This window comes from Peromyscus leucopus, chromosome 6 (genome assembly GCF_004664715.2).
Source record: "Peromyscus leucopus breed LL Stock chromosome 6, UCI_PerLeu_2.1, whole genome shotgun sequence".
Lineage (NCBI taxonomy): Eukaryota > Metazoa > Chordata > Mammalia > Rodentia > Cricetidae > Peromyscus > Peromyscus leucopus.
In genome coordinates, this window is record NC_051068.1 from 99,657,316 (window position 1) to 99,685,280 (window position 27,965).

General features: G+C 38.6%; 1 protein-coding gene across 49 annotated transcripts in view; it reads right to left on the reverse strand.

Annotated features, from left to right (window-relative positions):
• Positions 1-27,965, reverse strand: part of Ank2 (ankyrin 2) — a 596,100-nt gene that overhangs the window by 122,529 nt on the left and 445,606 nt on the right. For 46 of the 49 annotated variants that reach the window (XM_028856374.1, XM_037207067.1, XM_037207070.1 and 43 more), the window contains 5 exons: positions 13,612-13,710; positions 9,909-10,094; positions 9,467-9,490; positions 5,740-5,838; positions 4,192-4,290 (listed from right to left, as the gene is read on the reverse strand). In XM_028856374.1, the coding sequence (XP_028712207.1) occupies positions 4,192-4,290; positions 5,740-5,838; positions 9,467-9,490; positions 9,909-10,094; positions 13,612-13,710 (507 nt within the window). The remainder of the gene's footprint in view (positions 1-4,191; positions 4,291-5,739; positions 5,839-9,466; positions 9,491-9,908; positions 10,095-13,611; positions 13,711-27,965) is intronic. The other 3 variants (XM_028856214.2, XM_037207062.1, XM_037207059.1) reach the window with 1 other exon arrangement.

Here is a 27,965-nt window from a genome sequence, read left to right on the forward strand (position 1 = left end):
AAACCCAAATTAATAGTCTCATTTCAACTAGCTATAAAATTTATAGTTAAACATTAAAGAGGGGAATTTTAGACATTAACAAAGGGCTCTGATTAAAGTGTCTCAGAGTCTCATACTAAAGCCTGCCAATGATGAGGCTTCCAAGATGCCAAATGCCTTAATTGTTACCAAAACAGAAGTGATGGCGGGGAGGAACCAAGGCACAGATTCACTTTTTTAGTCAAACATAACCTCTATAAATTTTGCTTTTCTCCAGATAATGGAAACCTCAAACATGTGAAAAGGAATGAGCAGATGAGGGAGAATTCTAGACAGAATACACTATATTCTGATGATTTGTGGATATCTTGATTGCTAGAAGTAACTGAACATAAAGATAATTAAGATTTTGAAAATATGTGTATAGAAACCCTTTTATAATATTAGTAAATAAATTAAGCATTTTCTATTTCAAATATGCTTTAAGAGACCAGAAAGCAAAATCGATTCCATTATCTCCCATTATCTTAGTAATTAAGAATTTTAATTCCAGAATGGGATTCTCAATCCCAGGTCACAAATCTTGAGTTCAGGCTTATCAGATACTTTGTACATGGTAAAAGGAGCATGACCCCTTTAGCTGTGGCCAGGGCATGAGAGTCTAACAATGCTGTAAACCAGTGCTGCTTAGACATGAGGAATGTTTAGCTCCTGAGTGGAAAGCTTACCAGCATGTATACCATCTGACATGGGCTGGTTGAAGCTAGCCCACAAAAACAAACAAACAAAAAAACAAAAACAAAAAAAAAACAAAACAAAACAAAAAAAACAGAGAGCTCACTTTTGCATCCTATGCCAATTCTGCCTACAGCAACATCATGTTAGCATCTCTCAGCAGATAATAAAGAGAATATTTATACCACAGAAGTCAGCAAAGGGAAAGCCTACAAATCAAGCCATTCCATTTTATCTTGTTTTTAAAGAATTTATTATCAAATATTCACCAGCATATACAGTATCCCTTGGGTACCAGTGGTAAATCCTTCCTCCTACTTCCACCCGTGTGTGTGTGTGTGTGTGTGTGTGTGTGTGTGTGTGTGTGTGTCCCTGACTCCCACATCTGCTCTCTCTTCCTCCCTCTCCACAGTACTGAGCATCAAGTGTGGAGTTAGATATGCTGGGCAAGCGCTCTTTTACTGAGCAATGCCACCAGCCCATGACTTGCTCTGGGAAAATGGAGAGCTGATCTGGCTCGTTCCGTGTTGAATGAATTCCCGGCACAGGCAGGAACTCAGCAAACTGCTGAGGGGAAGAAAAAGCAGGATGTCCACACTCCATACAGAACTAGAAAATCTACTCTTTGCATCTTAAGCCTTGGTTAAAACTCAATTTACTGTCTCTGTCCAAAAGCTACAGAGTACAAAATGTGGTCCCTACATTCCCTCCCCACGGATTTGATAACTTTCCTAAGGACAATTAGTTAAAGGTAAGACAGGCAGACGAGTCCATATCTCTTTATTTCTGAGTACTTTGATTTTTGAAAACAGTGCTCTCAGTGCCGGGCTTTTTATTTGTATATGCAATGCATGTGAACCCTGAAGACAAGAACATCTTTGAAGAACTCAAGAAGTACTATAATGGCAATTGAAAACGAAATCAATTGCTTGCTAATGAGCACCTGCTCCAGAAGAGCATTAACAAAAGCAGTGAATATCTGTAAGACACCGGCCAAGATTTTTAAAAATTATTGCACTGAGGTTTAAAAACGGGATGAACTAGGGGGAGAATAATGACAGTAATTCAGGGAGCAGGAAGCAGGCAAAGCCTGAGCATCCTCAGGGTCTCAGATTGCCCCCTTGCCTATCCATAGCACAGTGGGGGAAGGGCCATGGTCACAGGGCAAAGGTTGAAACTAGGCAAAGCTGCTATGCAAGGACTGGACAGACAAACAACTCCCAAACAACTCTGGACAGACAGACAACTCCCAAACTCCTACGTGCCACGATACTTCTACCATGGAACAAATGTTTGAAGAGAAATGAGGTTTGGGGGGACTTTCTAAGCACTCCCATTTTCATTTGGGAGTTAATGAAAAAAACAGAACTTGTAGTCTAGGACAGGTGCAGAATCTAGAAGCTAAGCAATTTGTAGCTTCAAGATGGATGTGTGGACTGGACTTGACTCTGACTGTTTAGACTGTGAGAACATGAAATCCTAGAATGTAAAAATGTATAAAGAAAATGCATGTTCTATCTTCCCTCTTCAATAGGCATTGTTAATCTACCAGGGATTTTTATTTTATTTTATTTTATTTTATTTTTTGCTTGCTTGCTTGCTTGTATGGGTGAGTGGGGTTTTCTGGTGTGTGTTTTTTTTAAAAGAGGTTTTTAATACAGTTTTTAACTTAAAGCTTTTTTGAGAATTTCTTAAATGCCTGCTATACTTCCACCCATCCCTTTCTCTGCTTCAACTCCTTCTGTGACCGATCCCTCAAACTCATGATCTCTTCTTCTTTATTATTGTTACACACACACACACACACACACACACACACACACACTGCTGAATGCATTTGGAGTAGCTCATATGCACCTGTGTTGAGGGCTTACTTCTTGGGATTGGATAGTATCAGGGGCTTGTCTCCGGGAAGACTGATTGTCTGCCCCTCTTTCAGCAGCAACTGATGGCATGTGGGTTTTCATCTACACATAGGACCCTTCCAAATTTTCCCCATCTGTGTTAGCATGACAACTGAGGTTGTTGACACACAGCTCTTGTTTACAAGACCATAGTTTTAGATTTTATGGGTGCAGCTTCCCTCTCATATATAGAAGATTGTTGATCCGTTGTCAAATAGTTTTTTTTTTTGGGGGGGGGCTTCTTCTTCTGTTTGTTTTTGAGACAGGGTCTCTCTACATAGGCCAGGCTGGCCTCAGTCTCACTCTGTAGCCCAGGCTGACCTCAGAATTATAATCCTCTTGCTCTCTTCTGTCTGAGTACTGGGCTTACATGTGTACATCATCATACTGGGATTATAGATGTACATCACTATGCCTGGCTTAATTTTGTGTTTCAAAATTACTTAACATTTTTGTAGCCAAATCTACTCCAGAAAGCTGATATTAAAATACTACACATATATATTTAAGCAAAAAAATGCATATAATATCCACACTATTATAAAAATATGAGTAGCTAAGTAATTAATTTATTCCTTTTCCTTCTTTTCTTTTTCTTTTCTTTTTTCCTTTTTTTTTTTTTGGTGGGGGGAGATAATTTCATGCAGCTCAGGCTAGCCAAGGATAAATTTAAACTTCTGATCTGCCTGCCTATGCCTTATGAATGTTGGTATTATAAGTGTGCTACAGATGTGTACTACTTCACTCAGTTTATGTGGTGCTGGTCATCTAACCCAGGGCTTCGTGCAAAGTAGGCACAGACTATACTAACTGAATGATATCTCCACTTTTTAAAGGAAAATAATACAGCTATGAGTTAAGCCTCATACAACCATATAAAGTTAGGGTACTATTAGCAAAATTCCAAGGTCGGAAAAATGCCAACACTAGCTTAATGAATGACCCAAATAGGATTTGAAATCTGACATCTTGACTTCAGAATCAGTTTTTAACATATTGGTTTATTCACTCTGTGTGCATCAAGATGTTAGGATGCCATTTTACTTCCAAAATTTGAAGAGAATGAAGGGCTCCACTTCTACTGAGATGAAGGTCTACCTTGCCAACTGTCTGCTCTTTCTGTCAGCATGACAGTGAGTATAGTACAACTTCTTAAGAAAATGACTAATGGGTTCAACAGTTAGAAGCACAAAAACTATCAACATGCATGAAAACCTTTTATGCAAAAGTCACAGTTTTGCATCTTAAATGTGCCAATCAATTTGCCTTCTTGATCGCCACAAAAAAAGGAGAGCTGTGTATGTCTAGTCTTTGATCTTGGTTCCCAGAAACTGAGCAAGAAAAACGAACACACTGAGGGGCTAGTAGTCTGTTGCTCTAGGCATTTATGAGCAAACATTAATTTCATTTTATTAGTTGAAATCCTTAAATGTTGTATAAGACTGAAATCAAACCCAAGAGCAATCTCCTTGAAAACATACTCCTCATGCTTGCTGACTAGTGCTATAAGGTATGGGATGAGAGGCCCCAGGGCTTAAGAATGGCAGGAAATTCAAAGTCCAAAGATACTCACCCTAGTTTTGGCATCAATCTGGCCACCTCGATCCAGTAGGAGCTTCACCATGTTGGTATTTCCCCTTTTGGAAGCCACATGCAGGGGAGTAATTCCATTCTAGAGTGGGGAAAGCCAAACAGAGCAGGTTGGATATAGCAGGGTGTGAGGGCAAGACTTCCTAATAGAGAATACCAAGAGGTTGTGACCCATGGTATCTATCGTTCAATAGTTTTGATCATAAGGAACAAAGAAGCCCATAAACCATAGGATGCTAATTGTTAGAAAATGAAAAATGGAACAAAAATGCCTATTAGTCAAGAACTACAATATACATGTGGAATGTAAAACAACTTAAGAGACAGAAGGAGGACATCTGTGTGGTAGAAGCAAAGCCTCAAATTCTAACATAGAGCCCCGTAAAATATCAGTCTACAATACTCATGTACTATAGAGTTTGAGATCTCAAAGTTTTATGTGTTTAAAAATGGAAAAAATACACATATTAATATCAGTAGTGATTATTCTTTAAAAACTCCTTCAGGATAATTCACAGAGAAAAACAACTGGAAAATAGTACAACATAGTTTCAGAGCAAAGAATTTTTTTCCCAAGTAGGATTTTACTACATAGCCCAGGCTAGCCCTGAACTTGCTATACAAGGTAGACTAACCTTAAACTGGAAATCCTCCTGCCTGGGCCTCTACATTCCTAGGATTACAGACATATGCCATCACACATGGCTTATACAGAAGACTTCCAAGGATTACAACAGTACACATAAACCTTAACTTTGTCTTATCAGGTTTCATAACATGGCTATGTGTCCGAATTTGGTATGTGTCATAATTTTGCAAGTATTTAAATATTGTATCAACTGAATCATGTTAAATGCTATCCCCTATGTGAATTTTATACTATCATGCAAATGAATTTTTCTAACAGAAGCAGACCATGACATGCATAATTCCATGGGCTATCTTCCTGTGTATTTTAGGAAGACCTCAGAGTAAATTTTCAGTTCATTAAACCAACAGAGAAAAAAAAAAAGATCTCACCTACTTGTGTGCCCACTTGTTAAGAAACACTCCCTACAGACTTTGTGCTTACTATCTTAACACTGTCGTCTATGGACTGGAAGTTGATCATTCATGATTTTTTTTTTGCATTGTTTTATAATATAACAGTTGAATGCCATGCCAAAATTAGCCTCCTCAACTACTGACACAGTCCTTATTTATTTTCATTTTGTATATGTTTGAGTGTTCTGCCCTCAGAGGCCGAAAGAGGGCACCGGGTCCCCTGGAGCTGGAATTGAAGGCAGTGAGCAACTCAACAAGGGTAGGAGTCTAACTCTTGCCCTCGGGAAAAACAATAAGCTCACCCTGAGCCATCTCTCCAGCTCCCAGAGTCTTGCTTTATTTATTGGGTTATGATGTCACCCTGTGATTAAGATAGTGAAAACTTCAGAATCTTTAGGATGGCAGAAGGGGGTTAAATATAAGATCTTAATGGAAGCCATTAATGTTCATATTTATTTTCTTAAAATACATGTATTTTACCACATACCCTGGCCGTGAAATCCACTGCAGCTCCTCGGTTTAGAAGAAGAGTTGCCACATTGACGTTTCCATAGTGAGCAGCTATGTGCAAAGGGGTGAAGCCACTCTAGAGAAAGAGAGAAATAGAGGGTAGGGGATGTACCTCACACTGAGGAAAGCAACCACTGGCTAACTAGAAAATTTACAGAGTAACCACCTGCCAAGTACATGAGTGATGCAATTCATGTAACAAATGCTTTAATACAACTCTATAGCTTAGTGTTATAAGAGAGAAATAAATACCCTATACTTGCTGGCAAATTTATTTTTAATTTATGAGGCTAGTTATTTATACAAAACTATGCTTCTTGAGTTTGTTTAGCTTATTAGAGAAAAACAGAATATGACGAAACCAAATACAGTTTCAAACACAGGATTTAACAGTTACCAAAGGATGTTTTAATCAAAGATTTAAAAAAAAAAAAACAGCGTTTTTGTTTTGATTTTTGTGTTCTATTCTCATGTGTGGGGGTGGGGTGTGTATAGCTGTGTGTGCTGGAGGTGCACTAGGTCCACTACTCCAGCACCCTCCAGCTTATTCTCTTAAGACAGGATCTCTCACAAGACCTGGAGGTAGCTGGCAACCAGTAAGCATGAACAATCCTGTTTCCAGAAGGGTTGCAGGCTTGCACGTGGCCACACCCAGCGTTTTTATCTAGATTCTGGAAACTGGAACTGGGGGTCCTTATGCTTGCACAGCGAGCGAGTTTACCCACTAGCCATCTTCCCACCCCTTGATCGTATTTGTAAAAGAGTGCTGCTTGGCGTTTGATCTTCAGGACTGCAAAAATTTCTCAGGAAAAATGTCTAGTTCATTCCACAGCATCCACACTGGTTTTCTATCCCTTTCACAACTGCTTAGACTCTGATTTGTAGTGAAAAAGAATTTAAAAAACAATACTAAACAACATTTTCTCCTATTGAGTTGCCTTGTCCAGCCTCGATAGGAGGACTTTTGCCTTGTCTTATTGTGTGTTGTTTTTTCGTGTTTGGTTGTTGTCTCTTGGAGGCATGCTCTTTTCTGAAAGGAAACAGGGCGGGAGTGGGAACAGGAGAGGGGAGAGGTGGGGGAAAATTGCGAGGAGTAGAGGGAAGGGAAGTTGTAGTCAGGATGTATTGTATGAGAGAATATACTTTCAATAAAAAATGCTTGGTATCAATATGAATATGAAATAAAAAATGGTTAAATTGAATCTAATTTCAAATATGAATTAAATATAATTTTATCACTAAAATAAAATATAGTTAAAATAATCACATTAATGGATGGATATGGGTATCAGAGAAATATTTTATTTCCCAAATGCTTCAAAAACAAAGTCTGAGAATCAAATGAAGAAATCATTTCTTTTTCTGATTTAGATGTAGTTAGATGTTTTTGCTGTTCTTCACAATGGATGCATATTAGCTGTTTTCTTATTGAAGTGCTCAAAGTCCTGGTAATTTTCCTTACTCTATAGTTTTCATAACTTAATAAAAAAAATATGGGGAAACAAACAGCATTCGTTGGCCAACACTCCCACAGCTTGCAGGTTATTTCCTATTCTCTTTTACTTGGAAATGGATTTTAATCTGGAATCTATTAATTTAAGAAATATTCTACAAGCCACAATCAATTTTATTGACTTTATGTATAGAATTTGGTGATACTGTTTTCAAAATACTAAGATAAACATTTAGATGGCTTAGGTAACTGGAGGTTGGTGATATATTAATTGCAAATAATTAATTGCAAATAATTTTTAACTGTAGTGAAGCAAGATATGAAAATAAGAATAGTAACTGTGAATTCAATTTCCACAATGTATTCAAGATTATTTTACTCTGCATGTAGGTGACATATTCACATCAAAACTAAGGCATGAAATATACAACCAATAATTATTTTACAAAATGTTAAATTTTTTTCTATTTTCATCCTTATCTCCCGTCACCCACACATAGTCCAAATATATGCCTATTATTATTGTAACAGTTTTCTCAAAAATTGAAAGATTTCCACCTGCACGGGAGCTCCTTAAGAGCAGGAAGGTAAACAACTCAAAAGAGCTTCAGGAAGCCCCTGAATCTGACTTGATCCACTAGGCCCCTCTCTGCCAGAGTTAGCAATTAAAGCTGAGATTTCTCTCAGACCAGACGAGCTGCCTGGAAGAAGCAAAAACCAGATGAGCTGACTGGAGAAATTGTAGACCAGAGTCACTTGGAAAAGACACTTTCCAATCTATTGATCTGCCTGCAGGCTGTTCAGTGTACTCCAGTTTCTCAGGTTTTGTGAGCTGTCACTCATGTTGGGGTGGGCTCTGGTGATGCAGCTGTCTTTGAGTCATTTCTGCTCCTGTAAGTGACCCCTCACTCATATTCTTGTAAGCAACCCCAGGAAGACTCATTGGTTCACCAAGCTGGACTTTGATGTTGTCTGTATTTTGGTTTCTTGTAGGCTACTTGTCTGGAGTGAGTAGACATGTGTGCGGTGTCTTCCCAGGAAAAGTTTTGTTACACAAACAACTACTCAAATCACAATTTAATTTCAAAAAATTATATTGGTTGCTGGAAAATGATTTCCCAATCATCCAAGTCTAATAACATTTTTATCATTTATAATTAATTAATTAATTAATGCTCTCTTATTGGCCTTAATGATCATAATGTTTCAGGCTATTATATCGCACAACTCGCTGCTGGTTTACACCCTCACAATGTATAAAAATTATGTACAAGGAGTACCTAAGAAATTAAAGTTATTAAAATTAGTAATTAAGATCAATTTGCATAATTCCAGTTCTGAAGAATTTCACTAAGGAGTTGAATTGAAGTTCCCTCACCCTCAGTATCATGCACAAAAAAGGGAATAAACAAAAAAGCAGTACAAATAAGTCGAGTAAATTGCATCGCAGTAGATGAACGTGTTAATAAAGAGTTGAAAAATACGACATTTTCTATGAATGCCCAAAGATCTAAAACTTCTCCAAATTCCCAGCTCAATGAAGAAGAAAAATTATTTTAGAGACTCACCCTACCAAAACAAAAGTCAGCCTTCATAAACAGTCACTTGCTTTTGAGTGCAGATTAATTTTTATAGCATACTTTCAATAATGTTTATGTGGTGACAAAGGAGAGAAAATAGACACTATAAGCTTCTGAACTTAATGTTCTTATTTATAATGACCTATTTTATATGTGGAAAACTATTTAATGGCAAGTATTTTAAGACTTACAGGAAAAAAGCAATTGCTTTGCTCATGATGTACAAAGCACTATTGATTATAAACAATGTGGTAAAGAAAAAAATGCAGAAAAAGAGCTTCTGCTATTAAATAACAGAGAATCCTCCTGCACTTTTATTTCCCTAAATTCTAATCTGTACATTCTCATTAAGAGGAAAAATTCATATCTCTTTGCAAAAGTTTCAGAGTAAGGCTCACTCACTAAAATACAAGCAATGGTAGTGTTTTATTTCATGCTGGACTCACACACTATTTAAATAGTTGGTTTAATAATGTATGTTGTATCAAATAAATGTTGCATCAAATATATTTGAATTATCAATCTTTCTTAATTCAGGATTTTCCCCTAAACAGTTTCCCACTAATAGAACTTTGATCATTAGTATGAATTAGTGAGCATTTATTCTATCTGGATAAAAACTAAAAATAAATCAAAACAAGGTAAATGTTGGTATAATGGCAATACTGTACCTCAGTTGTCCTATTCACCATCATCTGAAAGCAGTGTTTTGTGGGAAAAAGAGGGAAGATGTTACACAATGAAAAATTCAAGAAACAGTAGATCTGCTCTCTGCAACTGAGTATCCTTTTCCAACAAGACAAGAGTAAGAAAAGCCAACTCCATTACACAATAGTCATTCCTTCTGACTCTCTCTATAATTAATGGTGTAAACAGAATGTCTAACTAAATGTCTCAAAGGTGAAAACTGGTCTTCTAAAGAAAATCATTTAGCCTTAATTTTTGTTACTGTCTGCCAACAGCTAGTCCCCTTCCATCTAAAATACCCATGGAAATGATATATATGTTTTCCTGACCAGAGTGCTGCATTAGCAGCAGAGAGTGGTCCTTTTCATCACCCAGGAGGATGCTGGCAGTCAGAGGGAACCTCTCTACAGATGCATCAGCTCTTACCTTGGATTGTACATCAGCATTGTGATCGTTCTGAAGCAAGAGGGCAGCAGACTTGGTGTCATCTTTCCGAGCCGCAATGTGCAGAGCTGGCAGCCTCACCTTCCCTTTGGTGTCATTCTCCAAGAGGATGGCCACTGCCTGGTTGTGTCCCTGCTGAAGTGCCACAGCGAGAGGAGTAAAGCCATCCTAGAATAAAATTTACATGAATGAGTGAGATTGGCAACCAGGACAGGAAAATCACTGCGAGGGGCAGAAGCAGAGTGGATTCTGCACTTGCCCTGCAGTGCAACGGCTTCATCAGATTGCCTTCTTGATTTCCATTCTGTATCTTGGCAAAGCCTGATGATGATGGGATGTGGCCAGTTTAAAGGAGTGGCCAAATGTGTGTTTGGAAAAGGAAAATAAAAATTAGAACAAACACTTATATGCCTTCTAATGTAGAAGAAGAATGAAACCCAAATCTAACTGGAAGTGAAAAATACAATGATCTCTAGAGGAAAAATGAGTGTCCATCAACAATGCAAGATGGATGAGCGTCTCTGCATTGTCTCCTGGAAGGAAGGTGATAATGGCTGTGGATAGAGTAATTGATATCATTTGTATTAGGATGTTGGAGCTTTAATGTGACCTAAAGCTGTTTGGTAAATTAGACTAGTCATTAATTTTGCAACTACTTGCATTTTAGATTGCTAAGATCATTTCAGTATAAAGTTGTACATACTCGATAACATTTCAAACCCAACTTCTCAGTTGTCAAGTGAGAGAGAGAGAAAGAGAGAGAGAGAGAGAGAGAGAGAGAGAGAGAGGGAGGGAGGGAGAGAGAGAGATCAACAAACAACAGCACAAACAATGCAAACTTAGAAAGGTCTCCAGAATGAGATAGAAAGCCATGCTACAAAATCTGGAAAGTCATCTTTGCATCATCAGAAGCCAGTATTTAGGTCCTGGAAAGACGGCAAGTGTATCCCTCCTTAATTCCCTGAAGTTTCCAAGAAAATCTTAGACGTCCTATTTATACAGCAGGAACGAGGGTGGTAGGTTGTACAGCTGAAAATGTCATTCCAGGATTAGGAGTAATTCATCCAAATCTAACTACTCAATTTGTTTTCAATATTAATTCTTTAAGTGATGACTGTGGGTTTTTTGAGGGAAAATATTTTCTCAAGTGTACCATACTATATATGCATCATGAACTGTGTATGCAGCATGACTATGCTTATTGTTTATTTTTTTTTAATAAGCTTGCATTTTAAATACACCATACTACTTCACAGAGTGGAGGAGCAGAGTGTAGCATCTTAAGGTAGAGAAGAGTAAGCTGCTGCAGCATATAGGTGTGTCAGGAACAGGGTACTTTGTGAATGAAGGACACTCCCATCATCGTGTGCATATTTGGATTTATTTCCCCTCACACTCCGCAGCAGTCTGTATTACTGACACATGGACTTGTTTTCATTCTATTTCCTTAGAGACACAGCCTACAGAATGGAACCCCAGTAAAATGATTGTAGCTTTAAATTTTGGCAGAATTCAAGAGGAAGGAAAGGAAAGGAGATCTATAAAAATGGTGCTGGCCAGACAGGCAACTCCCTTCGGAGGACTAAAAGCTGGATTCCAAACATGCAGAATTCATTCTGATCTGTATTTCAAGGAAGAAGGCTAAAAATGTGTAACAATTTGTTCAAATACCTCAATGAACTCTGTGAAAAAGAAAAAAAACCCAGCTAAGTTGAGCAGTTTTGATTTCATCATTTATTTATTAATCCTATATATGAGAAATTTTAGAACTAAGCATCTCTTCATGTGCATGCATTTCACTACCATGTGGAAGGATTGTGTGATTATCTAATTTTTTAAGTGGCTATAGTGCTTGGTTGGTAATCGACTTTTACACATTATTGCTGCTCGTGAGCCTAGAAGTGCTCCTTATCCGTATCACACATAAATAGAAATGAAACCAAAGAAGATATTTTATGATAGAGCATGGGAGCATCAGCTAGTCATCCCTGCAACAGAATTATTTGTTACAGAATGATACAGTTAAAAGGAAGAATGCAAAGGTTTGTCCCTGTGAACCTCGGTAACTATTGGATAGGTGGTAGGTTCAGTATATTAAGTTTATAAATTTCCAATCATTATAAGAAAGTGGCTTTAGTTATTCAATGATATCTTTTTAATAAAATATAAGATATACTCATGGCCAGGCTAGGCTTCAATACCACCCCACTTTGTTTCTTTTGAAAGCATTGTATTTGGTTAGATAATTGAGTTCAGCAGGTCACTGCATAGCATACCTCTGTTGATGCAGTGATCACTGAGGGCTATTTTTAGAATCACTGCAGTACTGTGATGATCAACTAGACCAAAGGAGTTGCCAATCTGCTGAGAACATCACGAACTGAGTTCAATGAAAGCCCACATTAGACACTCTAAGTCTCCTGGATGGGTGAGAGAATTCTAATGTGAAGGTTTCATATGATTAACGATTCAGCCTTCAAGGAAAAGGAAAACAGATGGGTTCCCTTATGTCAGGATATTTCTTTGAGAAACAGTCTCTTTGTTTTCTGAGCATTGCCTTGAGATATTCGTACTCTATTCACAGACAAATTCAGTGTCTTGAAGAACAAAAAGACCCCAGGTTATTAAAAAAAGAAAAAAAAAACACCTTTTTTTTTTAACTGAATGCAGAACAAAGAAGCATGTCATAATGGGCAGTTGTATTTTCTAGTTATGGTCAAGGCATATATGACATCATAACTCACTTAACATTGACAGTGACTGCCTCTATAATGAGAATAAGCTGTCAGAAAGTAATGACGAGCGGTTCCATACAATGTTAGTTTGCCTCCCAAAGAATGACAAGTAGACTTAATACATTTCAGTGACCTTTCCATCCAGCACAGCATGGTAGGAAGTTTGTGTTCACTTTGCCTAAAGATTTAATTGTCAGAAAGGAAACTCTATTGGGCATTAAGAAATACCAAGATGGCTTCTAGGTATCAGCCATGTTTTGCTGTGGGCCAAGAGATGGGAAATAGACAGGCATTTCTGCTTCTGAAGAAGGTGTGCATGGGCCACGGGGGTGATGACCTGAGTCCCTTTCCTCTAACCCCTATGTCCCAATGTGCTGAATCCTCTGAAACTGGCTTAATGTCAAATGTTCTTGACATTAGTTGCCAGGATCACAGCCTCACACCTGTGTCACAAATAACATTATTATGATAAAGTCCTTAGAAAATTAAACTAACACAATAGCAATAAATTATTTTTGATGGTCAGAAATTGTTCCTTCAAGAAATTGCTTTGGATCTTAAGATAAAATATGGATACAAAAGCAACAAGAATAACTTACTGTAATCTAATTTTAGAATGCTGTAAATCCCAAAAGCAAGTCAGGACACATTGACAGAAGTATGATTTCATGATGTGCATGCCTATAATCCCAGGAGAATTGCAACAAATTCAAGGCTGACATGGGTTCCAACAACAACAAAAAGCCAAGCTTAATGATGATGGAAATCAGAATGCATGATCATGAATCTACAATGAAGGTATAAACTCATAGTGACCAGCGCAAGTTACTCACTGGCTATTATAATAGATTATAAAAGTAATATGAACATTCCCAGCATGCTTTAGACAAAGAAGTAGAGATCCTTTGCAATTGGACCTTAAAATAAAAGAATCAGAGACCAAGACTTACCTCTGTAGCCGTGCTCTGATTAGCTCCATTTTCTAGCAAATATTTAACAACATCAATATGATTCTCCTGGGCAGCCATATACAAAGGAGTGAAGCCATTCTGAGGATAGACAACAAAAACAGAAATCTCAATCATTTGTAAAGTTACACCAATAATGAGAGAATTCACACACTACATGAAATAATGCCTATGTAATCTTCTGTATTTATCAATTCATAAGTGAAGTAAACAATATGAAATATTCAAACTGCTTAAGATATTTAAAACATGAACTCTATAGAATACATTTCTATAACAGATTCTCATTAAACATACATAACAGTATCTATGTAATATCTTCTGTATTTATCAATCCACAAACCATTTCAACAGACTACCATCGTCGTCAATATACATTCTTACTTAGCATTCTTGGTGCTACCAGTTATTATTCATAACAGATCATGCTAGAAGATGAGAAAGTCTATAATCTGATTACAGTAGCATTGCTAATAATGAAATTTATACATCATTTTTAAAGCCACTCTGAAATTTTATCATTCATTTACTCATTTATTCACAGAAGTGCATCCCCCAGTAGTTGAACCATCCCTAGGATACAGTGACAAACAGGACACACACATGTGCCCTCATGGAGTACATACCATAATAATATTCATTATTATGTACTTACAGAAAAAATCAACAGAAATGTTACACTGTGAGTTTAAAATTAAGTTTAATTGTCACATTTCTTTTTTATTTCTGTATGCTTAAGAATATACTAACTTTGTTGAGGGAGAAAAAACCACATTTTTTAAAAAAGCTTGACTCATAAATTCTCAAAACAATTGAGTAATTCTTATGGCAATTATTAAACATAGATGTTTACACTCCCCCTATATTAATGAGAATGAGCAAAAGTGAGATGAACACTTAGAGATTATTAAACACTCCCAGAAAGTAGCAAAAATAGGTTTTAAACTACTTTGTTGAAATGAAATTCCTTTGCATGCAGTGTAAAAGTGGAAACATTAGTCAAAGTGACCAATAACCAGCAAAATATAAATACATGTTATTCAAGTACAATAAGTAAAGAAATTAAACTTTTATTTATGAAATGAAAAATACAGAGTCCAAATGGTGAAGGTAATTTTGAATCTAAAATAGAAATCATCTAAGAGTAAAATAACAATAGTGTTATGATTTGTGAATAACTCCTGCTAGCTGAAGAGTGTATTTTCAAAGGCTTATCAAGCAGGTGAAATCTGGTGTATTTTAAGAACACTGAAGAGGTGGCGGAAGGATGGAATTAGAGATTCGAAGGAAGGGAAAGCCAAGGAAGACTGTTCAAAACAACGAGTGGGTGTGGAATGAGGATCTTTGGAGACAAGGAAGAGGTAGGGATGCGGTAAGAGAAAAAGAGCGTGAACAGAGCACAGCCATTGCTAACGGTTTGCCTCTGACAGAATTCTCTAGGTAGATCGAGAGAAAAAGAAACAGGAAAAGGTCATGATTTCCTCAGGGAAAGATATATCATGCTTAGACCTTTGCCAGTTCAACCCTGGGTCTTGAACTGTAGAGGGACTTTTTCTTGCTGCATCATTTGAACTGTTCAAACTACCTAAGATTGATAAATATTAACTCAACAATATAATTCTATGACATATAAATTATCAGTATATATAGGACCTACAGAAAACAGTATCTGTGTAATATCTTCTGTGTTTATCATTTCATAGACCATTTCAACAGACCACCATTGTCTTGAGTGTATATAACATACAGGACACTCTTAGTGCTTCAGATTCCTATCTCTAATATATTAGGCTAGGAGGGAATATACACCTGACTGAAAATGAAAAGGTTCAGCAGAACCAGGAGTCCCATGTCTCCTTGGTATCCAGACTTGGTGCAGTTGACCTGACCAGCAGACTCTTCCTAGTGTTCCCAAGCATGGTCCCCTTGCTCAAACTCCTCTAATGTCTGTTGTGGAATATTCCTTTACACTGTGTGAAGGTGTGCTGTTGTGACTGGTTTAATAAAGAGCTGAATGGCCATTAGATAGGCAGGAAGACATATAGGCAGAACTTCTGGTCAGAGAGAACTCTGGGAAGAAGAAAGGCAGAGTTACGAGCGAGACAGAATAACGAGGATGGGCATAATGGAGATGAGATAACAAGCACATAGAAGAACATAGATTAAAATTTATGCGTTAATTTAAGTTACAAGTGCTAGTTAGAAACATGCCTAAGCTAAGGCCAAACTTTTGTAATTAATATAAAAGTCTCTATGTCAGCTTTTTAGTGAGCTGGCAGCCCAAAGAAAAGCCCAACTACAGTTGTCCTCTCAGACATCCTTTGGCCAGCACAGTGATGACCTTACATATATCCATATCTGTCCATATTATTTATTTCTAGCTGACCAAATATATGACAAGATAACTTGAGGGATTTGAAAGGGTTTGTTATGGTTCAGGGTTTGGGGGAAATTTCTGCCCACTATGATAGGAAAGACATGGAAACAGAGGCAGTCATGTCCAAGACAGTGGGAGCATGAGGTATTGGGCATTGGCATATCTTTGGACCAGGAAGGAGAGAGAAAGCTGTTCTAGAGCCAGAGGCAGGGATAACTTCAAAGACATGCCACTAGCAACCTATTTCTTTCACATAGGTACTTCCTAAAGATTCTATATAAAATAGTGTCCCAATAGAGCACCAAGTATTCAAATGGCGAGCCTTTTGGGAACACTGAAAGCATGACATCATCCTAATCATTAGACTCTGTAAATTCTACCTAGTATGGCAAAAAGAACTTTGTAGATGTGATTAAGTAAAGGTCTTGAGAAGCAAAGATGGTGATTCTGTGGGCTCAATATAACTATGAGGACCTTTCTAAGACTTGTAAGGCAGAGGCCAGAGACAGGACAGGAGGGTCAACTCTATCTGCTGACTGTGATGATGGAGGAAGGGACCATGATCCAGGCAGTACACCTTTAGAGGATGAAGCTAGCCAAGAAATAATTGTCACCAAAAGCTTCCAGAAGAAAACAGCCTTGTCAACACCACAGATTATTAATTTGCAAAACTAGGGGAGAATAATTTCTTGTTGTTATTAGCCACTGATTTTGCTAATTGTGTCTGTTAATTTGTTAAAACAACAACAAGAATCAATGTCTTGGCTTGGGGTTATAGGAGACCAGAACAGACACTGGCCTTTGGTCAGATTTAGAAGCATCTGCAATAATGTATGTTAAAGATGGAGAACTGTAGCCATGGAGAACATGGTGCTTCCATGGTTATGAGATGGAGAACTGGAGTCATGATGCTACACTGCCATGGTGTGATGTAGAGAACTAGCACCATGATGCCACCATGGTTAAGAAACATCCCACTTGGGAATAAGGACTACTCCTCTGAGGAATTAGGAGAGAGCAAGGCAGTATACTGACACCATTGTAAACTGTATAGGAAACTGTTCATCTTCATTCAAATATTGCTTAACACAGTATTCCTGGTCTCCTCATACATACATGAAAGTGCTATTAAATATATCATACTCCTATGGTTCTCTAAAGGGGTTTAAGCGGAAATAGTTATGAAGGCATATATAACTTCTCATTGCTAATATAAAAAGTTCTTGGCTTATCCTAGGTGCAAGCAAGGAGAGTAGCATGCAGTAGTTCTGGGATAATGGATTCTTACCCCTAGAGTACAAATGTTTTCAATCCGTATTCTTTTCTAATCATTGTTCAGGGTTCTCAGATTAGTTATAACTCTTTTTCAGACCCAGAAGCCATGCTGAACTTTGGAGAACTCAACATCAAATAGGACTCTCATCTAGAAGCTTTACTTTATGCTATAAAAATGCCCCACCGCACAGGGATGGGTGGATGGCTCAATGGGTATAGTGCTTGCTGTGTGAGCCTAAGGACCTGAGTTCAAATCCCCAGCAGTGATATAAATGTGGGGTCTACCTCTGTGCCTCTGCTTATCTAAATACTATGAATAGCGCCTCTGTCTATAGGGAAATACCAATTATTTGTCATTCATTTATATTTATTTAACAAAAAGGAAAAATATGTTCAGTAGCTATTTACTACTTAGCATTGTACTCAGATAGTGACTCAGAAACAAACACCAAACCTCTTTGCCACATCTAGCACAGACAGGCTGGTCCTGGAAACCAGACTGAGACAGAGAGGGACTGAAAAACAGACAGACGCACAGACACACTTACAGAAGAGCTGCAATCAGGTGGTTCATGCTTGCTCTGATGGCGCAGAACCAACTACACAAGCAACCCAAAACCTCAGTGGATTTATGATGTATAGTCAACATCCATGCAGAGACCAGAGAAAGACTTTGCTTACTACCTCATCCCGGCCCAGGGAAGGCTTTACCAACTCCCATGGGTCTGAGTCACTGTACCAGCCCTTGATAATAATAATACACATTCACTAGAACTTTATCCACTCCTTCACACCTGCAGTCAAGGCTTCCTCTGCTCTCCACACTTCTTTCTATGAGAACACCCAGTCCAAAGCTGAGATAACCAAGCTTCAACTACTGTAGACAGATTGAGGGACATATCTAACCACTCTAGTTTTTTTTTTATTACATGTTATATAAGGAGAACACAGATGAAGGACGCGGAACTCAACTGTGTGAGGAAATTCTGCCGGCAGGATGTCACTGAAGTGACTCAGTGTAAAGAGTAGGGGAACCACGGAAGTGCAGAAGCAGAAAAAGCTTTTTAGATGGAGATGAGAAAAGAAAGGACAAATGGGTTTTATGTATCCATCACTCATGCCAGATGGTGAGGGGATTGGGTTCGGCAGGACTTAGCCCTATCTGCCTCATTAAGGACCCGGCACTTTGTTTTAAATGGCTTGAGAGTCACTCAGGTTTTTTAAATAGGGATTTGGCATGAATGCATGAATATATCTGCATTTTAGGAGATTATGATGCCAAGAATAGAGAGGAAGAAACGGAAAACACTCTGACTAGAGTTACTGAGAATGAAAGGAAGGTTTTTGTAATAATCTTGATGAGAGTTGAAAAGGGAAAATACTGAGATAATTTTGGTTCATTCAAAGGTAAGCCAGTATTCAGATGTTTATACTACACTCTGTGGACTAGAAGGAGTACAAGTGGTTTCAGTCCATAGATTTATTAATCAGTGTTAAATAGTTCTCAGTTATAACTCTTTTTCCAGATCCAGAAATAATGCTAAACTTTGGAGACACCAAATATCAAGTAGGACTTGCATCAATAATCTTTATTTTATGCCTATAAAAAAATGCCTTGTACAGGGCAGTGGGGGTGCATGCCTTTAATCCCAGCACTCGGGAGGCAGAGCCAGGAAGATCTCTGTGAGTTCGAGTCCAGCATGGTCTACAGAGCGAGATCCAGGACAGGCATCAAAAACTACACAGAGAAACCCTGTCTTGAAAAAAAAAAATGCCTAGCACAGGAGTGAGCAAATGGCTTGATGGTTAAAATGCTTGCTGTGTAAGCATAAGGACCTGAATTCAGATCCCCAGCAGTGAAATAAAAGGGGGTTCACCTATATGCCCTAGGGGTGTTCAGACAGATCTCTGGACCCCACAAGCCAGCCAGTTTAGCCAATTGGGGAGTTCTGAGTTCAGTGAGAGACCCTGTCTCAAATATGATGATGATGATGATGATGATGATGATGATGATGATGTGGAGCACAATAAATGAAGACACCCAATGTCCACCTCTGGCCTCCACATGAAAATATTCCCCCACCCAATGCTTAGCCCACAGCAGGTGTTCAGTTAATATGCCTTAAATACCTGAATGAATAAAATTAACAATCAAAATTTGTTTTTACATCTGTGTTATTTTTAATTGATGTCTAAATTATTATCAAACACATAAGTCTGGTCCCTTCTTTTTAAATGCAAAATGACTTAATAGTTTGCTCTTAAGGCATTGATTGTGGAGGGTTTGATAAGGGATGGCCCATAAGTCTAGTACTTAAAAGCTGTTGCTTTCCAGTCTTGCACCTTCTTGTAGGTCACCTTCTTTAGGGAGAACGAGCATTTGTCATGATATCATTCAAGCAGCCACATGAGACCCACAAGGAACTGAGATTTCCCAACAGGGCTTTCTTGCTAACCATTTGAAAGGTACCCAGAGAATATGTGCCTCAGCCAAGAAATGCCTTCAGTGATTGTAGCTCTGGGGATCCTCACTATGACCTCATGAGGGACTCTGAAGCACAACTACCCAAACTAAGACCCTGATCAGAAACTGAAATGATAATGCATATGTGTTGTTTGACATTGCTAAGTTTGGTCAGAAAACTATTTTAGTAGCAACAGTTAATAAGCACAATGCCCAGTGAGAGATGTCCTACACTCTCAGCCTGTGTCTGTCTTACCAGTTATACCTCTTGCCATTCTTAATTCTTAGTCCTTCCTTTCCCTTCAGGAAAGAAATTATCTTAAACAGGTGACTTCAAATATTTTAGACATATAACCCTTTAAATGCTGAAAATAAAAATCTAAACACACTGATCTTCTTGAGGTCGAATGAGATATAATTGGCCCCCAATGTCCACCAATCCCCTAACTACCAGGACAATGGTACTTAACTGTGCTGGATTCCAAAATGGCACATGAAGGATGCTTCCTGGAGAACCCTGGGATCTGGGTTAGCTATGAGTGAAAACACTATGACCCAACAACCATTGTACCCTGTTACCATATACAGAGTACTTTGAAGTCAGAAAAGATTAGACCTCTGCATTGATAAGAAAGAATATATGGAACAGATAGCTAGTATATTTGTCTAGGTCAAACCACACATAGTATGAAGCAGTATTAAAAATAAAACTATAGCTTTCCATACTCATAATGTCCTAAATTCCAATGTATTCTTTGGATTTACTCTCCATTCTTAGAGGAAGATTCAGTGAACAAATCTTATAACCATCTGTAATAATAAAAAATGGGAATGGTTGCACACAGTCTAGAGTCAGTAAAAGTCAAAACTTCCTTCTGAAGAAGTCGCCTGTTGTGGGATGACTCATCCCTAAGGGGCTTGAAGGCCACATGGCCCAAACAAGTAAAAAAGATACTTTCTGAGAGCCAACCTGGGTCTGCAGCTGAAACATGATCTGGAGATGACCTGGACCAATGAGAGGCAGCCATGTCACACCAGCTGATGCATATTCATCAGACCTCCCCCAAGGGTGGGGTGAAGGGTATATAAGGCTTGCCTCAATAAACTGAGCTTGTTGTTTAGACATTCTGCCAGAGTCTGTGTGCTTTGACTCTGCACCTACTGCCCCCCACCCCACCCCCCCGCCCCAAAGGGAACAACAGCAAAGACCCTGCTACAGCCTGTCTTTTGTAAGCAAGCGAACATCAAGATTGAGAGTTAGGTTTTACCTTTTGCACAGAATTCTTTAGCAGCCTGATAGTCTACCAGCTGACACACATTAGGACTAGTTACTACCTCGGTCATCAACTTTAGTGCCTTATATAGTCCTCTTCTATTGAAGCAGATTATAAGATGAGGTAGGAAAGAATCCTAAAATTATCAGCAAGCTTGAAGGTCAGGATGATTCAAATCCTGTCCCTAAATACACCATGAATGCCCAGCTGTGAAGGATGCAGGAAACCAATCTGGACTAATTGTAATCATGAAAAATAAAGCAGATTTTGGGTATTCTAGGGGTCTGCTTAGGGAACAAGAAGGAAAAATAGGATTGTGAATTATTTGATAGTAAAGCTCAACTGCTCTCCTCATTTTGTAGATTCAAAAGACTTTCAGATGACTGCAGCCAATCAACTCAGGACATTCTCTAGGATACAGCGGCTTCACGTTTGCATAACACATTGAGCTCCTCCCTCAACCAAATCCAGGGTTTTTTTTTTAGAAAACTGGAACAGAGAGACAGACATTGTCTCTTCTTATAAACTGTAGACAACAAAAGTATAGCCACCATCATAGGTCTACAGTGAACTTGTCTAGAATAAATCAGATGTTACAGGAATCACAGGAGTGACAGAGAAAGATTCTGAGCCTTGGGTTATGGCAAAATCATTCAACGGTAGAGCTATCCTGAAGCTCATTGACCTATCTGAACTTTATACCAAGAAGTTCAAGAAAGTTTTTCTTTTATTATCCAAGGACAAGGTAAATTATTTTCTTATTTGCAATTGGAAACATCCTAATTAATATGACATCTGAGTGAAAATGCAGTTTTCAGTATCACCATTAGCAAAAAATAAAGCACCCTCGGCTGGAGACCTGGCTCAGCAATTAAGAGCACTTGTTGCTACTCAAGAGGACCTAGGTTCCATTCCTAGGACTGACATGGTGGCTCACAGCCATCTGTAACCTCCAGTTCCAGGGGCCCCAATACTCTCTTCTGGACTCTGAAGGCACCAAACATACACATAGTGCATAGACATACATACATACAGCAAAATACCCATACACATAAAATGAAAATAAATTAAGCTTTATTTTTTTAAAGTAAAATAAAGCACTTCATTCAAAAAATTTGAAGAGTACATAAAGTGCAATAAATTGGCTGGTGCAAGCCATGAAATAGTATTAATATTTCTTTTAGATTTGAGATTAAAATATAATTATATCATTTTCCCCTTTCCTTTCCATTCTCCAAACTATCCCATACACTCCTCCTCCTTGTTCCCATTCAAATTCATAGCCTTTTTCATTAATTGCTGTTTTTTATATATATGTGTGTGCGCGCGCGCGTGCACACTGATTTTATATATGTGTGTGTGTGTGTGTGTGTGTGTGTGTGTGTGTGTGTGTGTGCAATGTTCCTTGCACATATATGTTTTCATGGCTGATGATCTGGTAATGGATTACCAATCGGTGTGCTGTTTTCTGGGGAAGACTAGTCTTCTTCTCATAGTATTCTTTGGTTGCCTGGACACAACCTGCATAACTTCAGAAACCAGGAAAGTACAAAGGGGCCATCTCAGAGGAAGAGGAGTAACAGAGGGCAACAGCAGGGTCCAAGTGCTCTGAACGGGGAAATGGAAAAAAAAAAAAAAAAAAACCAGCAGGCTCTGTCAGGGGGGAGGAAGATAAACACGGAAAAAAAGAGAAAAGTAAACAATAGTAAGGATGCCTGGAAAAGTCATAAAGATCACACTATTAACTATCTATCTAAAAATACCTATAATATACATAGATTTGTATGTAAATATACATATAGTTTAATATTTATATTTCTATACAAATATGTATATGTATCTATAAATACACATATACAGTGAAAGTTTCCCATCTGTCCTGACAATGCTTCCTCCAAGAACCAAGAAAGACCACCTAACAAAAGCCCAATGCCAGACATGAAAAGCCCTCTTTTGAGTTTTTGTTCAGGGTTGCCCAAGAGACTCCCCGAACATTACAGATTATTACTACTGCTCTCGGTTTCTCCACAGAGGTGGAAGGTAAATCCCTATTGCTGAAGACACCATGCACTTCAGACACAGAGTCCTGAGACCCCTAAGCTGGAACTGACCTCAAAGCCTCCTCCCTGAGGACTAGCTTTAATGGTACCAGAAGGAGCCATGCAAGCTTCCAAAAGAATAAAGCTTATTGGTTCTGCCAGCTATGATGCCAATGAGCCAGAGCAACAACCAGCATGGCATGATAACCTTAAGGGTTCAGTGGAGGTATTCATACCTTGAAGTAACCAATTGCTTTCTAAATGGACTCTCAAGACCCTCTCAACACGAGGGAAATCATGCCCGGTACTTGAAACCTAGTCAGCTACCCAGAGCTAGCAAAGTCATGGGTCTTGGAGGAGAATCTGCAACCGCCACTTTACTAAACCAGCATAATGCCTAACTACATCCTAAATATTTATCTTTATGCCCACAGATAAGTATAGTCCTTATGCCTCATCAAGGAGACTTCTCTTTGCAACTGATGGAGACCATTACAGAAAACCACAACCAATCAAAATGTGGCGTTGTGGAGCCCAGTCCCAGATGATCTGCAACACAATTCCTACACCTGAGGCTCAGGGATCATTGGGGAAGAGGGGGTAGAAAGATTGTAAGAGCCAGAGGATCAGGGAGCTGGCTGAGAGATTGTGTCTCCTACAAATGTCAGAAGCCACACTCATAAAGTCTTACCAACAGGACTGCCACCAGGCCTGAGCTGAACAAGGGCCACTCCACCAGAAATGCTAACGTGGAAGGAGCCAAGCTCACAAGGCCTCAACCCAACACGAAGTGTGAAAGTTTACATAAAGTGGAGGACACAAAATTCAGTGACAGGTGTGTTTCCACTGTTATTTTTGCATATATATAATACTAATTTTTATTTAAGTTGTCAAAAGATATGTTGAGCTTGGCAGAGATGGTTTAGAGGATAAAGGCAATTGCTGCCAAGCCTGAGTACCTGAGTTCTATCCTTGGACCCCACATGCTCTCAGGAGGAGACTCACGCCTGCACATTACATCTTCTCTGACCTCCAAGCAAGCACATGCTCACACTCTCACAGCCCCACCTCCCCCTACACACATGCACACTGAGTGAATTTCTTTAAAGAAGTGTTACATTCATCCATCTTGGAGTAAATCCCTGTCATGAAATCACATTCATCTTTTTTAATCACATGGATAAATTCCTTTATAATGGGTATAGAATAAGTAGTCTTAAAGACATAAACTAGAAGGATATCTTGCAGATGCTGAAATCTGAGGAATGATGAAAGGAGTAATGAAAATGTTTGAATGTGAGGTATAAAACATTTTCATGAAGTCACTAAATATTTGAATATTGAAACTGGTAGCCATTTATCACTTGGCACATTTTCTGGATTTCCAGATAAACAGTATAGATTATAAGATCCAGGGTTTTGGTTTTTGGTTTGTTTTGGGTCTTGTTTGTTTATTTGTTTGTTTTTGTAGGTAGTCTGCTCTGCCTGGTATTGTAGCAAGACCTTTAAAATGTGTTTTTATAACAACATCATAAGTGACCCAGTAACCCATGCAAGAAAATATGTTATATTCAAAAAGCAAAATACTGACTGTTCTGCATATACAATGAGAAATTTAAGTCAATAGCAATCACTGTAAGGTACTTTAATTTCCCCTACCAGAGCAAAAACCCATTAGCCTGACGTCCTTAACTTGAATTAAGTCATTGTGCTAATTTAATCAGTTATCACTGTATTATTTTGAAGTTGATTAAATGGGCATCAAAAATTTAACTTCAAAGATTAAAACTCTCAAAAGAAGCTATGGCCCTTTTGCTTCTTTCATCTACTACTACTACTACACACACACACACACACACACACACACACACACACACTTGCTTTTAATGAGTAACTACTAAACGTGTTTTCTATTTCTAGTGAGCTGCCTTTGAGAAAATAAAATATTGGTTCCAGTCTATAGAGGCACACCCAGCATAAAGCCACTGTAGGATTCCTGGAGAACAGCCTGCAGAAAGGCTCATTTTTTTATTGTGTTGTAAATTGCAGACAGTAGCCTGGGCTTTGTCAGCAAATATAGATGGTAACAGTGCAGCTTTTTCCCCCAAGACATATCCAGAAAATCAGAATCTTCAATCAAATAAAATTATTGCTTCTTTCCATGATGTCAATCATTTTGTCACTTAATGATTACTATCAACCTTAGAGAGTGCTTGCAAATCAAAAATTACAGTATGTGGTCTAACACATGCCGACACACAAATACACTGTGGATTAAAAAATATCCTTGAATTTCCCAAAATAAAAATTTCCATTTTATTTACATAATATTGGCTGGATGCTTATTTTCTGAGAGTAACACAAAAGTTGGCAGAACCATAGAGATATTCTTATCCCATGCCTGATATTAAATAGCTTGAGAAGGCTAGGATTGTGGGGCAGTGGCAGAGGCGCTTGCCTAGAGTGAGGTCCTAGATTTATCTCTGTACTGAGCAAAAAAAACCAGAAAACAAAAAATCATTTTTGAATATTACTAAGGTCCCATTTTAAGTCACGTTCGTGTATTAGGATACCCGAGGATATATAATATAAATATGCTCAGTAATGTTTGAGAAACGCCATAGTTTAAGATGAGGAGCCTTAGTGGAAAGCTTTTCCCAGGGCCAGTACCAGGACTGTGCTGACTGACCAGCTCAATCAGGTGGCGCCATCAGAAGCCCAGAGGTCAAGAAGGGCTACAGAGGACACAGTATTTCACAGCTGTTTAACCTGTTCTGCTTTTCAACTTGTCACAGACAGACCCTTCAAATGATGGATATTTTCACAATAATAACCCAGATACTCTGGGGCTGGAGAGATGGCTCAGTGATTAGGAGCACTGCGTGCTCTTTCAGAAGACCCAGGGTTGGTACCCAGCACTCACATGACAGCCCACAGCCATCTGCCACAACAGTTCCAGGAGATCTGATGCCCTCTTTGGTCCTCTATGGGCACTGTACTCATATGGTACACAAACATATATGCAGGCAAAACACCCATTCACATTAAAAAAAAAAAAAAAAAAACTAAACAGAAAAAAAAAAAACCTAAAATATTCTTTTAAGTCCAAAAACTTACATAGAGAACACACAAATCCAGCTATGTACTCACTCATACTTCATACCCTTTGGGTTATATATCTATAATTTACAATTTGAAATATATTAATAAGAGAGTTAAGGCTCCTTAAAGTATTTTATATATACACATAATATATGCTCATGTACACACCACATACTACAAACACACACACACACACACACACACACACCCCTAAAATAAGGCCATGAAGGTATATGTTAACAAATTTGATTTTAAATTTTTTAAGCTGATAAGCTGAGCCAGAATCATGCAAATACAATAACTGAATAACTGGAACTGGTCAATTACAAAAAGACAAGAACTATGATTGATGGATAAATTAACAAACTTCTGAGAAAAGAGAACTTGTTTTCTTTCTAGAATGTTGATTCCATGTGAAAGAACTCACAGAAGCTGTGGTACTAAGTGCCCCAGGCTACTCCCCAGAAGAGTCCCCTTAAGTATGCAGGTGAAGAGAAGAATCCTGGCTGGCTGGCAGGGGAGGTAAGTTCTCTTTAGGACAATAAGGTCAGATTAGCATGGGAGGTATCAAAGTTGACCCATGGTAAGTATGATAACTGTAGAGTGTGCTGCAGCCTTCTAGAGACAGGCTGTCTCGTTCCAAGGAGGAGATACTTACAGCAACCTGCTCCTTTAGAAAGTGCTTTATTTACTTTTTTTTAAAAAAAAAATCTGGATATACAGAATCCTCAATCACAATATAAAAGCTACAGCTTGGGCCTCAAAGTCTAAGGAATGAAGTTCACCTCTAAAGTTCATCCATGAAAGGACATACTTATACCTAACTAACATCACATCTCTTCCTTGAAAGTCAGAATTTTAAGTCTAACAAACATCTATATTGATTGCCCTGCTACTAGCCAAAGAGGATTCGGGGCGGGAGAGGGGGGTTGGGGGGACTCCTAACAGATGCCCAAAAAGGACATACAGAAAAATAATTGATAGTGGTTAACTCAGATAGTAGTTGGAAGGACCAGATCAGGCCCCAAGAACACTGGGAGTCAACTCTAGCTGTGTCAAACCAGCTTTAGGACTTCCTGCGAGGGAACACAGGGAGTGTCCCCCTTTCTCCTGGAGAAATTTTTAACTTTAAGATTCTTCAACTCCCATACATATTCTTGCATCTCATACATCTAAATATAACAGACTGAATTCAAGGTAAAATGGGCTTCCAAGAGAAGCACGCCCCATTCCTGAGAGAGAGGGATGGGAGGGATAACATGGGGAGAAAAGATGGGCCCCTGCCTGCTAGAATCTGGCAGCTGCTGCATGCTCAGCCCACTCTTTTTCTTTTCTTTTTTCTCTCTCTTTTTTTCTCTTTTTATTTTATTTTATTTTACAATACCATTCAGTTCTATATATCAGCCACAAATTCCCTTGTTCTCCCACCTCCCGCCCCCTCCCCTCCCCCCAGCCCACCCCCTATTCCCACCTCCTCCAGGGCAAAGCCTCCCCAAGGACTGAGATCAACCTGGTAGACTCAGTCCAGGCAGGTCCAGTCCCCTCCTCCCAGGCCGAGCCTAGTGACCCTGCATAAGCCCCAGGTTTTAAACAGCCAACTCATGCAATGAGCACAGGACCCAGTCCCACTGCCTGGATGCCTCCCAAACAGATCAAGCTAATCAACTGTCTCATCCATTCAGAGGGTCTGATCCAGTTGGGGGCCCTCAGCCATTGGTTCATAGTTCATGTGTTTCCATTCGTTTGGCTATTTGTCCCTGTGCTTTATCCAACCTTGGTTTCAACAATTCTTGCTCATATAAACC